Source organism: Microcaecilia unicolor, chromosome 2 (assembly GCF_901765095.1).
Source record: "Microcaecilia unicolor chromosome 2, aMicUni1.1, whole genome shotgun sequence".
In the NCBI taxonomy this organism is placed as follows: Eukaryota; Metazoa; Chordata; class Amphibia; order Gymnophiona; family Siphonopidae; genus Microcaecilia; species Microcaecilia unicolor.
Genome location: NC_044032.1, coordinates 12,573,903 through 12,591,213, shown reverse-complemented (window position 1 = coordinate 12,591,213; position 17,311 = coordinate 12,573,903). Strand labels below are relative to the sequence as shown.

The 17,311-nt window shown below is 46.8% G+C and overlaps 1 protein-coding gene across 8 annotated transcripts in view; it reads left to right on the top strand.

The window, feature by feature from the left end:
* The window catches only part of TPM2 (tropomyosin 2), a 68,664-nt gene that overhangs the window by 28,048 nt on the left and 23,305 nt on the right, over window positions 1-17,311 (top strand). For 4 of the 8 annotated variants that reach the window (XM_030192764.1, XM_030192762.1, XM_030192763.1 and 1 more), the window contains exon 3: window positions 17,013-17,146. In XM_030192764.1, the coding sequence (XP_030048624.1) occupies window positions 17,013-17,146 (134 nt within the window). Of the gene's footprint in view, window positions 1-6,267; window positions 6,441-17,012; window positions 17,147-17,311 lie in introns of those variants that run through there. The other 4 variants (XM_030192768.1, XM_030192767.1, XM_030192766.1 and 1 more) reach the window with 4 other exon arrangements.

The window sequence follows — 17,311 nt, the reverse complement described above, 5'->3', positions numbered from 1 at the left end:
CCCCCTCAACCTCGCCCAACTATAACCACTGCCTTCAGGAATCTCCAAACCGTCAACCCCCCCTACCCTATCCTCTCACATCTCCAATCTCTTCCCTTCCATCTCGTCTTCTGAATCCGTCGACAAGGCTGTCTCTACCTACAATGAAATTCTCTCCACAGCTCTGGATACCCTAGCACCATCTGTCTTTCGCCCCACTAAGCGCATTAATCCTCAGCCCTGGTTAACCCCTTGCATCCGTTACCTTCGCTCCTGCACCCGTTCCGCGGAACGACTCTGGAGGAAATCTTGCACCCTGTCAGACTTCACCCATTACAAATTCATGCTTTCCTCCTTCCAGTCCTCCCTATTCCTTGCCAAACAGGAATATTACTCTCAATTAACCAATTCTCTTGGCTCCAACCCTCGTCGCCTCTTTGCCACCCTCAACTCCCTACTTAAAGTGCCCTCCGCTCCCACCCCCCCTTCACTCTCTCCTCAAACACTAGCTGATTACTTCCGCGATAAAGTGCAGAAGATAAACCTTGAATTCACTTCCAAGCCTTCTCCTCCTTGTGACTTCTTAACCCACTCCCTCAACCAACCTAACCTGGCCTCCTTCTCCTCCTTCCCTGAGATCACCGAAGAGGACACTGCTTGCCTTCTTTCTTCCTCTAAGTGCACCACCTGTTCCTCTGATCCGATTCCCACCAATCTGCTTAACAACATCTCTCCTACAGTTATCCCCTCAATCTGTCACATCCTCAACCTCTCTCTCTCCACTGCTACTGTCCCTGACACCTTCAAGCAAGCTGTAGTCACACCACTTCTCAAAAAACCTTCACTTGACCCCACCTGTCCCTCCAACTACCACCCCATCTCTCTTCTACCCTTCCTCTCCAAAATACTTGAACACGCTGTCCACAGCCGCTGCCTTGATTTCCTCTCCTCTCAGGCCATCCTCGATCCGCTTCAATCTGGGTTTCGCCCACTACACTCGACAGAAACAGCACTCTCCAAAGTCTGCAACAACCTGTTCCTTGCCAAATCCAAAGGTCACTATTCCATCCTCATCCTCCTCGACCTATCGGCCGCCTTTGACACCGTCAATCACAATTTACTTCTTGACACACTGTCCTCATTCGGGTTCCAGGGTTCCGTCCTCTCCTGGTTCTCATCGTACCTTTCCCAAAGCACCTTCAGAGTATTTTCTAATGGCACTTCTTCCACCCCCATCCCGCTCTCTGTTGGGGTTCCTCAAGGATCTGTCCTTGGACCGCTTCTTTTCTCGATCTACACCTCTTCCCTGGGCTCGCTGATCTCATCACATGGTTTCCAGTACCATCTCTATGCTGATGACACCCAGCTTTATCTCTCCACTCCCGACATCACAGTCGAAACCCAGGCCAAAGTTTCGGCCTGCCTCTCAGACATTGCTGCCTGGATGTCCAACCGGCATCTGAAACTGAACATGGCAAAGACTGAGCTTCTTGTTTTTCCACCCAAACCCTCTTCTCCTCTTCGCCCACTTTCCGTCTCTGTTGACAACACCCTCCCTGTCTCTTCAGCCCGCAATCTCGGAGTCATCTTCGACTCCTCCCTTTCCTTTTCTGCCCATTTCCAGCAGACAGCTAAGACCTGTCGCTTCTTCCTCTATAATATTAGCAAAATTCGCCCTTTCCTCCCTGAACAGACCACCCGAACCCTCGTCCACTCGCTCGTTACCTCTCGCCTTGACTACTGCAACCTTCTTCTCGCTGGCCTCCCGCTCAGCCATCTATCCCCCCTTCAATCTGTCCAAAATTCCGCCGCACATCTTATCTACCGTGTGAACCGATACTCTCATATCACCCCTCTCCTCAAGTCGCTTCACTGGCTCCCAATCCGCTACCGTATACAGTTCAAGCTTCTCCTATTGACCTTCAAGTGCACTCAATCTGCAGCCCTCCACTACCTCTCTGCCCTCCTCTCCCCGTATGTTCCCACTCGTAACCTCCGCTCTCAGGACAAATCACTCCTATCTGTACCCTTCTCTACCACCGCTAACTCCAGACTCCGCCCCTTCTGCCTCACATCACCTTATGCCTGGAACAGACTTCCCGAGCCCATACGCCATGCGCCCTCCCTGCCCATCTTCAAGTCCTTACTCAAAGCCCATCTCTTCTCCCTTGCCTTTGGCGCCTAACCACCTTCCCCATTCATGTTACCTACACTGACTACAGAGTTTGTAACCTCTAGATTGTAAGCTACCTACACTGACTACATAAGTTGTAAGCTACCTACACTGACTACATAGTTTGTAACCTTTAGATTGTAAGCTCTCCTGAGCAGGGACTGTCCTTCCCCATGTTAAACTTGTACAGCGCTGCGTAACCCTGGCAGCACTATAGAAATGCTAAGTAGTAGTAGTAGTAATCTTGCTACTCTTTGAGATTCTGCATGGAATCTTGTCACTCTTTAGGATTCCAGAATCTTGCTACTCTTTGGGGTTCTTCATGGAATGTTGCTACTCTTTGGGGTTCTACATTGAATGTTGCTACTCTTTGGGGATCTTGCCGGGTATTTGTGACCTTGATTGGCCACTGTTGGAAACAGGATGCTGGGCTTGATGGACCTTCAGTCTGTCTCAGTATGGCAATACTTATGTACTTATGAACTTGGGATTCTGAATGGAATCTTGCTACTCTTTGAGATTCTGCATGGAATCTTGTCACTCTTTAGGATTCCAGAATCTTGCTACTCTTTGGGGTTCTACATGGAATGTTGCTACTCTTTGGGGATCTTGCCAGGTATTTGTGACCTGGATTGGCCACTGTTGGAAACAGGATGCTGGGCTTGATGGACCTTCAGTCTGTCTCAGTATGGCAATACTTATGTACTTATGAACTTGGGATTCTGAATGGAATCTTGTCACTCTTTAGGATTCCAGAATCTTGCTACTCTTTGGGATTCTACATGGAATGTTGCTGCTCTTTGAGATTCTGCATGGAATCTTGTCACTCTTTAGGATTCCAGAATCTTGCTACTCTTTGGGGTTCTACATGGAATGTTGCTACTCTTTGGGGATCTTGCCAGGTATTTGTGACCTGGATTGGCCACTGTTGGAAACAGGATGCTGGGCTTGATGGACCTTTGGTCTGTCCCAGTATGGCAATACTTATGCACTTATGACAGATTCTGAGTTAGGAGTCACCACCCAAGCAAAAGATCCTGGAGGCATTGTGGATAGCACATTGACATTTTCAGTCGTGGCTGCTACAGATTATCTGAAACGTCCCTGCTGAGTACTGAGTGCAGTTCTGGTCGCCTCATCTAAAAAATGATATAGTGTAACTAGGAAAGGTTCAGAGAAAGGTGCTAAAGATGATAAAAGGGATACCTGGGGGGGGGGGGAGGGGAGTTAAAGAGTGAAGGGCTGTTTAACCTTTCACACAACATAAAACCAAGAGGAGGCTCCGTGAACCAAATGACAAACAGAATGAAAATGAATCAACAGAAGTTTTTCATGCAGTTCACAGTTAAACTGTGGAATCTGATGCCAGAGGATGTGATCAAAGCGACGGTGGAAAGGCCATGAAAAGATCAGCCAGTAGACCTGGAAATGAACTATGGGAAACAGATCTCCTTTTGCTAATCTTCCTGGACTTTTCTGGCAGTTGTTGAGAAATGATGCCGGACTTGGTGGACTCAGTGTGGCTTTACTTATGTTCTTATGTTATAGATGGTCCAGGCTGTTGCCAGAAGCAGTGGGCAGTAGATTAAAGACTTGTGAAATGTCTATCAGCGCTTTGGCTTGCATGTTGCAGGCTAGGGCGGGTTTTCGTATGGTGCAGTTCAGCGCAGTGTCCTGCAGAGGGCAGCCAGATCCCATCACTACAGCCTCCTTCTGTCTGGCTCTCTGTAGCTTCCTGTGCATTGCTGGCCAGAGAGAGAGAGAGAGAGATTTGCATTTAAACAGGTAAAGGCTGGGGAGGCCTGTGTGCAGCCAGTGAGACAGAGAGCCAGCATTCAGGGTCAGCTTAGTTTATAAGAGACAAGCCCTGTTCCTGGGGCCACCCCAGCCAGTCAAGTTTTCAAGATAGCCACAATGAATATTCATGAGAGAGATTTGCATGCAGTGGAGGCAGTGAATGCAAATCTGTCTCATGAAGATTAATTAACATACTAGTAAATGAGATCGACTACATTTTAGGGGTTACCAAATATTAACTAAATACCCTTTTAAGTAACCACTATTTCAACCTTATAATCCATCTTAAGTAGAGGAGTGTGGTAGCCGTGTTAGTCCACTCTTAAGGTTATCAATAGAAATCAAACAAAATAAAACATGGGAAAGAAAATAAGATGATACCTTTTTTATTAGACATAACTTAACACATTTCTTGATTAGCTTTCGAAGGTTGCCCTTCTCCGTCAGATTGGAAATAAGCACACCCATCCTGTTAGAATATCAATGATATGCTTTGATGTCCCCATGCATACCTCCGACCCACCCCCATCCTCCCACCCTGTCAGACTGTCATAGTAATGCTTGAATGTTTTCACTTATATACACTGTCAGCTAGCACATTCGCTTATTTCCGCGAAGAAAGGCAACCTTCGAAAGCTAATCAAGAAATGTATTAAGTTATGTCCAATAAAAAAGGTATCATCTTATTTTCTTTTCCATGTTTTATTTTGTTTGATTTCTATTGATAACCTTATAATCAAAATTATTCTGTTTTTTTATTAATTTTTCATACGCATTAACACATTTTATCAAATTTCATCATGAGCCATATCAATTCATATTTCCCTCTACACTGTTAACATTCAGACACAATTCCAAACTACATTTATTCTTTTCATCTACAAGACTATATATTATAACCAGATGATATTTTTAAATAGTCTCTTTATCAAAGATAAACGTTTTTCCTTTAACTCTTCAGACAGTTATATCTTCAAGCTTTCACATAAAATCTTTGTTGTTTCCTATGTAAGGCTTTACACCTTCACTGCTTTAAAATCCTTCAGCAGTATTTCTGCCGTTCTTTACCAAGGTCTTCTGCTGTAATTCAAAAGTTATGCGTCTGGTAGTCCATAATTATTTGCATCATATCGCAAGGTGTTAATAAAATCAACACTCCTGTGTCCCACACCGTCAAACTTTCACTGTTTGTGGGTATGATCACAGCTTATTACAAGCAGCTTTCCACACCGCAACCTATGCGTTTCACCCGAAGGCATCATCAGGGGTTAACTTAGATGTCTCAAGCAAGTTGCTCCTCACAGATTAACCAATACAGTGAGGCAGAGCTGTCAAGGACCAGGGACATCTGTATTTTGAGATGTATTTACTGGAGTGGAGGAGTGGCCTAATGGTTAGTGCAGTGGGTTGTGGACCTGGGAAAGTGGGTTCAATTCCCACTGCTGTCTGATAATCAGTAGTGGGTTGAGATCCTGGGAAACCAGGTTCAGTTTCTCCTGCAGCTCCATGTGATCCTGAGCAACTCACTTAACCCTCCATTGCCCCAGATACATGTGAGCAGATCCAGTTCCTGAAAAAGCAGGTCTATAAAATGAACCCACCTCCAGAACTTGACTTCATGCATCTGATCAAGGTTCCACCTGCTTCCCTACTCCTGGCATGGCTTTCCATGATAAAATGATGCAGGGGTTAAAGGGGAGGGGCCTGACAGGTCCTACAGCAGCCCATCCCTGGCAGTGGTTTCCATAGTAACAGGACCCTCATGCAGGAGGGTGGGGTGGGTCAGTTCACAGAACCCTGCTTGTATTTTCCTCTTCTTGGTATGGGGGGTGGGGGTGTCAGCTGGAGAGGACCTGGAGGGGTTAGAAAGACAATCTGGAAAGGGGGGCATGAGGGGGAGGGTGCAGAGAACCCAGGGTGAGGGGAGGAGGTCAAGGATTAGAGTTTGGAGGGGTAAAACTTAGATGGAGGAATGTCAGGGGTGGGGTGGGAAGGGTTTCAAGTGCTGGAAATTGAGGAGGGGGAGAGGATGGAACAAGAGGAAGTGGGAGGGGGGCTCTGGGACTCAGCAGTCTAACCTTCCCTCTCAGTTCATCATTTTCGCAGTTATTAGTGCCGTGTGTCCGTTTCCCGTCCGCCCGTCGCAGCAGCTCAGCCGCCCACCTTTAATCGGCCAGGCTGAGCCGAGTTTCTTCCTCCTCCCCCCAGACTTTCCGACCGCCGAGAGCTGCTGCACTGGCTCTTTAAGAGGGGAGGGGAAAGGGAGGTGAGGACGGGGCGGACCGGATCGGGCTCCCACTCCCCGAGTCCCAGCCCTCTATCCCGAGAGCGACGGAGCTGGCAGCCTGCGCGTCCAGCCATGTCCGGGGGAACATCCATCGATGCCGTGAAAAAGAAGATTCAGAGCCTGCAGCAGGTGGCCGATGAGGCGGAGGAGAGGGCTGAGGTCCTGCAGAGGGAGGTGGACGTGGAGAGGCAGGCCAGGGAGAGGGTAAGAGAGACCCCCCCACCCGTTATCCGCTGCCCCTTATTCTCTGTAACTCCAGCCCTCATACTCCCCCTTGAGCCCAAGTCTTTGCCGCTACCCACAGCCCTCTATCCTGTGTCCTCCTGCAGCCCTTTGTGCTGAGGGAACGTACTTCACCCTCTTTCCTGAGCTGGGCACGTCTGGCTCATCAGGGAGATGCGTCCAGGTCTACTGGACCTGACCCGGGTTAGGTATGGGTCCTAGGCTTTGATGGGAGCTTGTGCCCCTGGTGAGAGGGGTCTGTGGTCCACCATTGCCTTCTCTGAATTAGACATGAAGGAGAGAAAAGAATCAGATTATACAGAAGTGAATTGACAGACCTTGGTTCATATGGTCCCTGGTCGGGTTCCATTTCTCGCCTACAACATATTTTACAGCCAGAACTGCTGTTTCCCCTCTTCCCCTGGAATTACACAGACTTTTCCTGCTCCTTCTCGGATTTTTTTTTCCCTGTGTTGGGAAATGTGCATCTGATGTCTTTGTATTTTGCACAGTACAGGAGAAACTGCATTTCTCTTTCAATTTCTCATTCCTGAGAATTATACAGAATTTCTCCTGATTTTCTTTCATTTTCTCTCAGTCTTGGGAAATGTGCAGCTCTGGTCTCTTTGTATTTTGCACAGTACAGGAGGAGATGCATTTCTGTTTGTCCTCATTCCTCCAGGATTATTCAGAATTTTTCCTACTCATTCTCTGATTTTTCTCTCTCGGTTTTGGGAAATGTGCATCTGATGTCTTTGTATTGCAGTGCAGGAGGAGATGCGTTTCTGTTTCTCCATGATTACATAGGGTTTCTCTTGTTCATTCTTTGGTTTTTCTCTCTCTGTCTTGGGAACGTTCATCTCTGATCCAGTATCTTTTTATTTTACACAGTACAGAAGGAAATGAATTTCTGTTTCTCTCCTTCCAGTGCTCCACTGTAGGCAGAGTCTGGCATCTTGCTGTTTTGTCTGCATTTTTGGTCATTTATTTTCTATTTGCTGAATCTCTTCTCCTCTTCCCCAGAAGGCGTGGTTGCTTCCTCCAGACCAGCTTTGGCTAGTGTCCAGGGCGGGAGGGAGGACACGACCAGGAATGCAGAGGATGGAGCAGGCTTTGTTCCGTTATCGTAATAATGTTTGATTAGATTCGGCTGCAGGAAACAATTCAACATGTGTTGCCAAACCAGGACATGGGGGGGGGGGGGGGGGGTAATGTTCAAATAGTAGATGTGATTGGAAAGTGTTGGCCAGGGCTGGTTTTGGGAGATTGGGGGGGGGGGGGAGCCTTTGAGCATCTGTGTATGTATAAAATCAAGGCCTGTCCCTTCCTTTAGAGCAGGTGGGATGTGGTTGATCTTGTACCCAGTACCCAGCAGACTAGACTCAAATCTGGGAGTGCCAATGTGCGGCCTTCACCCTCCACCGGGGCAAGAGCAGCTGATGCCTGCTCAAGACCTGCCCTGCTCTGCTTCCTCCAAACTGAAAGTTCGGAGAGAGCGAACGCAGCCAGCCTTGAAGGGGTTTGTCTGCATAAGGCCATGTGCCAGTTGTCCTGGTAGACTGTAACAGAAGCAATGGTACCCCCTCATCTGACCCTTCCGGTATGGAGATGTTGCATACTGGAAGGAGGGGAAGGGGTAGTACTGGACTATGGAGATGTAGGGAAAGGAAGATGGACACAGTGGGGGCATAAGAAAGGAAAGGGGTAATGCTGGAGATCTATGGATGGGGTAGGAAAGGGAAGGGGCTATGCTGGATTGCATACAGGTAGAGCCTTGAGCTGCCCCTTGGGCTGATCCTGCAAGCGCAGATGTTCAGTGACATGCAACTGACAAGCTTGCAGCGGGTGAGATGACTTCCCTATGAGGAAAGGCTGAAGCGTCTAGGGCTCTTCAGCTTGGAGAAAAGGCAGCTGAGGGGAGATATGATAGAGGTCTATAAAATAATGAGTGGAGTTGAACGGGTAGAAATACTAGGACTAGGGGGCATGCGATGAAGCTACAATGTAGTAAATTTAAAACGAATCAGAGAAAATGTTTCTTCACTCAATATGTAATTAAACTCTGGAATTCGGTGCCGGAGAATGTGGTAAAGGCGGTTAGCTTAACGGAGTTTTAAAAGGGTCTGGACACCTTCTAAAGGAAGAGTCCATAGACCACTATTAAATTGACTCGGGAAAATCCACTGCTTATTTCTGGGATAAGCAGCATAAAATGCATTGAGCTTTTTTGGGATCTTGCTGGGTATTTGTGACCTGGATTGGCCACTGTTGGAAACAGGATGCTGGGCTTCATGGACCTTTGGTTTGTCCCATTGTGGCAAAACTTATGTTCTTATAAGCTTTAAAGACCTGTAGTGCCAACCCAAAGCCTGTATTTCCTTTGAGTTCCCACAGATAGAATGGTGGGGTGTCAGCAGTGGTGGCAGGGAGAAGGAAAGGGGGAGATGCTGGACATCTTGGGGGGTGAAGGAAGGTTATAAATGCTGACCACTTTGGGAGGGAGGTAGGTGAAGGGAAGGATAGAAATGCTGGATACCTAGGAGGGGAGGTGGAAGGAAGGATAGAGATGCTGAACACCTGGGGTTGAGTGGTGGCGGGAAGGATAGAGATGCTGGAACCTGGGGGAGAGAGAGGTGGAAGGAAAGATAGAGATGGTGGAACCTGGGGGGAGGGAAGTGGAGGGAAGGATACAGATGGTGGAACTGGGGGGGGGGGCAGGTGGGAGGGATGGATAGACATGCTGGAACCTGGGGTGGGGGAGGTGGAGGAAAGGGTAGAGATACTGGAGACCCAGGGGGATGCTGGACTTTGGGTAGAGTGGGGCATATGTCTGATGATTCTCCTAAGGTGTCAGATACCCATGGCCTGGTCCTGGTGTTCACTAGAAGCACTTGTGCATTTCACATCTGCTCTAGTCTGGCATCCAAGAACGGTAAATGTATGACGTGGACACTGTTTCCCCACTACCCCCTTCCAGCGTAAATGTGCCCGTGGGATATACATCGTGTGTGAAAATAGAAGCTGGGCTGCTGCAGATCCCTGTAGAGAAACTGTCCAGTAGCAGATCACCTCACCTGAGTCACACTCACAACACTAAGGACTCTTACCCAAAACAGAATGAGGGACCACAATGCAGAGAAAACTGCAAAAAGCCAGACTTTGCCTTCAATGCACCACTGAAGAAATAGAAACAGAAAAACACTGTGCAAAATACAAAGAGATCAGAGATGCACATTTCCCAAAACTAACAGAAAATTAGGAATAAGCAGAAAAAACTCTGTAATTCTGGGGGAAGAGATCAAATAGAAAGATTGGAGTCACTGGGAAGGAAATACGGGTTCCGACCCCAGCAGGGATGTTACTCATCTGAAGAGTTTCTTGGGTCATTTGAGTCTCTCCCTTCATCAGAGACAAGGCCTGGCCAAAATGACATCTCTTCATGGCCGAGACCGTGGACCATGAGGGGTGGGGTGGGGGGGAGGGGTTGGTAACTTTATTTTGTTGCTTTCTGTTTTCTTTCTGGCTTCCATTTTAGTAAATCAGTTGAAATGGAGCTGCTTCTGGAAATTGCTATAAAAATGTTGCTAAATAGATAAATATTGAACCTCAATGTGCCTGACCTAGCTGTTGCCTTGAGCAGCTTCGATCACCATCTCTGTCTCTGGGATGGTGAACCTTGGCTTTCTTCTTACCTGTCTCATCAGCTCTTATTCTGCCCTCAGTGGTCCTGTTGCTACCCGGATGCCTCAGGGCTCTGTCCTAGGTCTTCTTTGCTCTGTATGCCCAATGTCATGATGACCTACCCCCCCCCCCCCCCCCTCTACCATGTCATTCACCACCATCTGTTCATTTATGGATCTAAGTCTTTGCATCACATTTTTCACCCAAAAATCAGGTTTCAGCCTACAGGTCCAACACCCCACTGACATCTTTAAACTTAATGACAGGATTTTCTTCTCTTGCCGGCTTCCTCCTTTTTCTGTTTTCATAGATAAACTTTTAACATCCCCTTTGCCTGAAACCATGAGGTCATATTTCACTTCTCTCTCTCTCCACTTTCTATTTATTTACTTGTAGCATTTGTATCCCACGTTTTCCCACCAATTTGCAGGCTCAATGTGGCTTACATGTGCCGTAATGACGATTGCCATTTCCGGTTAACAGAGTTACAAATGGTATTACATTAGGATGCATATATAAATTGTAAAGAATACATTATGGTATTGCATATAGGTTCCTGAGTGATAGATTGGATTGTAACATAAGTTAGGTCATCAACTATAGGGAAATCATTTTCGACATGAGGATTAAAGTGGTAGAGTTTATTCATTAATAGCAATGTGGTTGGTCAGACAATAATAAGAGTTCGGTTTTGTCTAGTTCATGTTCAGTCTTATTATTTAGTAATTAGGATGGATGTTTATGGTATGCCTTCTTGAACAGGTCAGTTTTCAGTAGCTTTCGGAAGGTAGTTAGGTCTTGCGTTGTTTTTATGGCCTTCGGTAGTGCGTTCCATAGTTGCGTGCAAATATAGGACAAACTGGTTGCGTATGTGGATTTGTATTTTAGTCCTTTACAGTTGGGGTAGTGGAGATTGAGGAATGTGCGTGCTGATCTTTTTGCGTTCCTAGTTGGCAGGTCTATAAGGTCTGACATATAGGTCGGGGCTTCTCCGTGAATGATTTTGTGGACCAGGGTGCAGACTTTGAACGCAATTCGTTCTTTTAATGGGAGCCAGTGTAGTTTTTCTCTTAGGGGTTTAGTGCTCTCGTATTTCGCTTTACCAAATATGAGTCTGGCAGCTGTGTTTTGAGCAGTTTGAAGCTTTTTAATGATTTGTTCTTTGCATCCGGCATAAATGGCATTGCAGTAGTCTAGATGGCTTAGCACCATTGATTGTACCAGGCTGCGGAATATTTCCCTTGGGAAGAAAGGTTTGATCCTTTTAAGTTTCCACATTATAAGTACATAAGTAATGCCACACTGGGAAAAGACCAAGGGTCCATCGAGCCCAGCATCCTGTCCATGACAGCGGCCAATCCAGGCCAAGGGCACCTGGCAAGCTTCCCAAACGTACAAACATTCTATATGTTATTCCTGGAATTGTGGATTTTTCCCAAGTCCATTTAGTAGCGGTTTATGGACTTGTCCTTTAGGTGTTGTTGAGAGGATCAGATATGCTGGGAGCACTGGCGTAGCCAAGGGTGGACTGGCAGGGATCCCCAAACCTACCAGCTGAAAACTCCCAACAACTGTCCCTCCTGCATACCTTGTAAATAGCAGATCTTTTCCTGCAGCGAGCAGCTACTGATAAACATACATGCATAGTGCTGGGCAGACTTCTACGGTCTGTGACTTGAAAATGGCAGAAACAAATCAAGGTCAGGTATACACAAAAAGTAGCACATATGAGTTTATCTTGGGCAGACTGGATGGACCGTGCAGGTCTTTCTCTGCCATCATCTACTACTCGCACTGGCCCACAGCCTTCCCACCTGTGCGGAAACAGGAAGTTGCATCAGAGGGAAGGCTGTGGGGGCCAACATGAGCAGTGTGTATTAATTGCTGCTGGTGAAAATCTGCTATTTAAAAGGTATGCGGGGGAGGGGGGATGTTTGAGAGGTCTTATGGCATGCTGGCGAGAAAGGGCGAGACCAAATCACTTGTGGGACAAGGCGGAGTTCTTTTGCCCACCCAAAATTTAGTGTCTGGCTACGTCCCTGGCTGGGAGTGGGGGAATTGGAGACTGGGGGTGTGGGGAAGGGGATCGGCAAGTGTCTGGGGGGAGATGAACCTTGCTCCAGTCAACAGCTTTTACAGAATATTCCTTTGCTTCAGGTAATAACATCTCACACATTTCGGAAACTAATGTTTAGCGTAGACGAGCCCTCCCTCGTCCCTCCCCGCATTCAAATCTCTGTTAAAACACTTCTGTTTCAGTGGGCTTTTAACGTCTGACCCTTTATGTTAACGGGCTGGACTGCTGTAGCTTTAGGATCCCGTCGGGTAGATCCTTTTCACTTTCTGTACTTTTGTTATATGTAAACTGCTTTGACAGCACAACCCTAGGTGGTTAATCAAATAAACACAACCTTGAACCTAGACGGACGGGAGGGGGTGCGCTGGGCCTTTTTTCTGATCAGTATTAAATTATATGACTTCTAAAAATTCATAAATGTTAAAATGTGGAGGGTTCACACCAGCTGTTGAGTCCAGGGGTAAGAGTTATGTAATCCAGCTGTTTTGGTGTCTTCATCCGAATGACTTTCTGAATATTTCTATAATTGTTCTTTTGTACATCTTGGCTCTTACCGGGCACTGTATCTGTATCTCTACCTGCTTTTACCCTTAGCTCCATCTCCCTGACCTCTGTCTTCCTCAGCTCATTCCCAATCCAGCCTTTAAATATGTCGAGCAGGGACTGTCTCTCCATGTTCAAGTGTACAGCGCTGCGTACGTCTAGTAGCGCTATATAAGTACATAAGTAATGCCATACTGGGAAAAGACCAAGGGTCCATCGAGCCCAGCATCCTGTCCACGACAGCGGCCAATCCAGGCCAAGTAGTAGTACTTTAAATCCTAAGCCCTGGCTTTTCCTGTTCACAGCTTGTTGATTGAGGCATGTTTTCTCTAGTAAAAGAGGGGGGAATTTTCAAATGGTCTCCATCCGGACAACGTTCGGCCTATCTGGCACTTTGCTTTGAAACACTGGGAGTCTGAAGCCTCCATAGACTTCGTGCCTGCTTCTGGTGGTTTTTTAATGGAAAATAGTGTAAGCAGACTGGTTAAAACAGCCCCAGGGCTTGTTCCCGCAGTTGAAGTAGATTTAGCTGTACTGAAGGGCACTTTTCAGACTACTGATGGGCACAAGTGAATGTCTTTAAAAAGGATTCTCTGTTTCCTGAAGCCGCTTATTGTACGTAGAGCTTTCAGTTTCGAGTTTATGGCACACTTGATAAACCGCCATTACAGATGCGTAGTTCACTTCGGTCTATAATTCCAAATAAAATAAACTAGAAAGGACGGATGTTACTCGCTCTGTTAAGGAAAGAATGAGGTTAGGGGGTCAACGTGGTCTATGGAAGTGCAAAACAAGCAGTGGCCGCTCATAGCGAAACCCCCAAAGGCCAGATCGAAATTTAGGTCTTCAGTAGGGACTTGGATTTAGTAAAAAAAAAAGCTCAGATCTAATCGTAGGTGGAAGGTCAGTCCACAGTTTAGGTGCAGTGATAAAAAGGCTGAAATGAGCCACCGGAACCCGGGAATTCTCAATTTCTCTTCTGTACTCTGTGGTTTATTTTCTTGACTTTATACCATTCAGAGTATTACTTCATTGAGACATGGACAAATTGTCAAGCCAAAAAAGTTCCTCAGATCTGAAACTGAGATTGGGGGGGTGGTGGTGGGGGGAAGGGTTTGGAAGGGGACTGTGGAGGATTTCTGGTGTTGCAGACAGTGGAATGGCAGGGGGAGGATCTTGTAAAGCGGGGGAGGGGTAGACAGTAGGAGTGAGGGGTTCACTGTACTGTGGAGATTGGGGGGGGGGCGCTTTGTACTTCAGGCAGTGGGTGTGGAAAGTCGCGGGATCCTCTGTGCTGCAGACAGTGGCAGTGGAGGGGAAGATGGGAGTAGAGCAGGGTTGCCAGGTGGAAAATTTTTTTCCCACCCAAACCAGCCCAAAACCCGCCCAAAGTCAAACCCCGCCCCTGACACCCCCACCCCCGCCATCATCAACCCCGCCCCCGCTGTCACCGGCCCCGCCTCTTCCGTCACTGCCCCATCATCGGCCCCGCCCAGAATGTCACTAACCCCGCCCAAAACGCCACTAGCCCCACCCCCCGCGGCCCAAAAAAACCCGCAAAAAAACCCGCGAAAGACCCCAAAACAAGCCCAAAAAAACGCAACCCGCCGCAGGCAAAAATTTTCTGTGGCAGGTTGCGGAAAACCGCCCAATTGGGCGGGAAAACCGCCCACCTGGCAACACTGGAGTAGAGGGGGACCTCTGTACTGGGGACAAGGATAACTACGTGTAATATTACAGGCAGAAAAGAGGGGGGAGCTGGGTGGGATAATTGGAGGAATTTAAGACTTTGTTTGAAAACAGGTTATTAAATGTAAATGAACAAACTTCCCTCCTAGCAGGGAGTAAGTACAAAGTCCCAGTAACTGAGTTTATGGAAAGGGAAGGGGGGCGGGAGGGAGGAGAGGAGATGAGGTTGAGCCACGGTCTCCCTGGAACCTGTTCAGATACCATAAATTATTGAAACACCTCTGCTCTCTAGTGGCACAGGGCTGTGCAAATCTTCGCCCCTTCACCCTGTCCCCTCTCGCTCTCATCCTTTCACCCTGTCCCTTCTATCTGACCTCTTAGATTTCAGTTTAAGAAACTTCTTGGCCTGACCATGTGTTACTAAAGTCATATAAAAGTAGAGAAATAGACGTTTCTCGGGTTCACTTTGGTCAGATCACATTTCTTGTTTAACGATACCATCCAACAGATCTTGCAGATATAACTGCTGTTTCTCTTGTTTCTCCTTGAATTATACAGAGTTTTTCCTGCTCAATCTTTAATTTTTTTCATAGTAACATAGTAGATGACGGCAGAAAAAGACCTGCACGGTCCATCCAGTTTTCTGTTAATTTCAGGAAATGTACATCTCTGATGTCTTTGTATTTTGCACAGTACAGGAGGAGATGCATTTCTGTTTCTGTTTCTCCTCTTTCCCCCAGGATTATACAGAGTTTTTCCTTCTCATTCTTTGATTTTTATTTTCCTTAGTTTTGGGAAATGTGCATCTCTGATCTTTTTGTATTTTGCATGTAACCTATCACACACACCCAGTAATCCCCCACTACTCCCCCACTTATTAGTGAGCATGCAGCCTGCCACACACACACAGTAACTCCCTGTCAAAATGCCTAGCCACCCACCTGGGGCTAACCCTGTGGTCACTTTGATTGTTTATCCCCAGCACAGCTCAGGTCCACCTGCACCTGGGCATGTGCTCTACACTTGCACCTTCCTTCCACTGATTGGGTCCCAATCGCATCTGGGCAAATCTCCCTCTCTCAAGTTATCCCCGGTGATTTCTAGGCTCCTGGAGCCACACTGCCAGTGGTCCCACAGTTCCTAGAAAGCACTCACGGACCCAACAAACAAACCACCAGGATTCTTAGTCCAGACAAGCAGAAGCAACAAACTAAAAAAAAGGTTTATTGTCATAAAAAATATTGAAAAGTGAACCATAGAAACAGATGGAAAATAACAGACAAATAACAAGTAACTGAATAAGGATCAATTATAAAACTATCTAAACATTTTATCACTACCTGGATAATGCCTGGGAAGTACAGGAAATATAGCTGCTCACAGGTTTCAGAATATAACTACTCATAGGGTCTTAGTGAAGAGGTCTTTCTTTCTCTACTTCCAAGCTGAGACTGGAGGAAAATCCAGTATTTCCAGACTGAATTTGAGCTCCTGGGCCAATCAGAGCCCAGATCAACATTTTTAAAAAATAGCTGGCCACATCACTGCAGGTTACTTCCTCTTTGTGTTAAGCTAAAGAAGGAACAGTCATTTCTCTGTAACAGCTTTAAAGCAAAGAAACATCACCTGCTGGCCAACATGAGAAATACACTTCAAGAAATAATACAGTTTTACAGGCTTAAAAGCCACTTTTGTCACACTCCTCTACTACTCCCAGTTATTAGAGTGTGCCACACACATACACACCCAGTAACTCCCATATGACTCCCAGTTATTACGCAGCACACAGCCTGCCACACAGACCTAGTAACTCCGTTTCTTCTCACAGAGAACAGGCAGCCTGGTGGTCACCTAATGGTTAGTGCAACAGGCTTTGATCCTGGTGATCTGCGTTCAATTCTCACTGCAGCTCCTTGTGACCTTGGGCAAGTCACTTAACTCTCCATTGCCTCAGGTACAAAAACTTAGATTGTGAGCCCTCTTGGGACAGAGAAAGTACCTGCATAGAATGTGTACAGGGCTGCCCTCTAGGGACAGAGAAAGTACCTGCGTATAATGTGTACAGCGCTGCCCTCTAGGGACAGAGAAAGTACCTGCGTATAATGTGTTCAGCGCTGCCCTCAAGGGACGGAGAAAGTTCCTGCGTATAATGTGTACAGTGCTGCCGTCTAGGGACAGAGAAAGTACCTGCATACAATGTGTACAGCGCTGCCCTCTAGGGAGAGAGAAAGTACCTGCATATAATGTGTACAGCGCTGCCCTCTAGGGACAGGGAAAGTACCTGCATATAATGTGTACAGCGCTGTGTACTTCTAGTAGCGCGATAGAAATGATTAGCAGTTGTGGTCACATTCAGAACCTTATCACTCCATGACACTTGTTGCTCCATTACTCTTCATGTGTTCACACTTTCAAACTTTTACACTCGCCAAATCATTATACCATCACCCTCATATCGCTCATGACACTGATCTGCTCTTTGCATTGTCACTTTTTCGTCACCTCGTTGAACCATCTTATCACACCGTCGCACTCATATACTCATCTGTTTTTATCCTTTACAGGCTGAAACCGATGTAGCTTCTCTGAACCGCCGCATCCAGCTGGTGGAGGAGGAGTTGGACCGAGCTCAGGAGCGTCTTTCCACCGCACTGCAGAAACTGGAGGAGGCAGAAAAAGCTGCTGATGAAAGCGAGAGGTGGGTAGGGAGCATTAATTTGATTCTTTATATACCGCCTTTCTGTGCACAATCAGAGCAGTTGACATATTACATTCAGGTACTTTCTCTGTCCCTAGTGGGCTCACAATCTTAAGTTTTTTTGTACCCGGGGAGGCTACATTACATGGCAGTGATTCACATCCC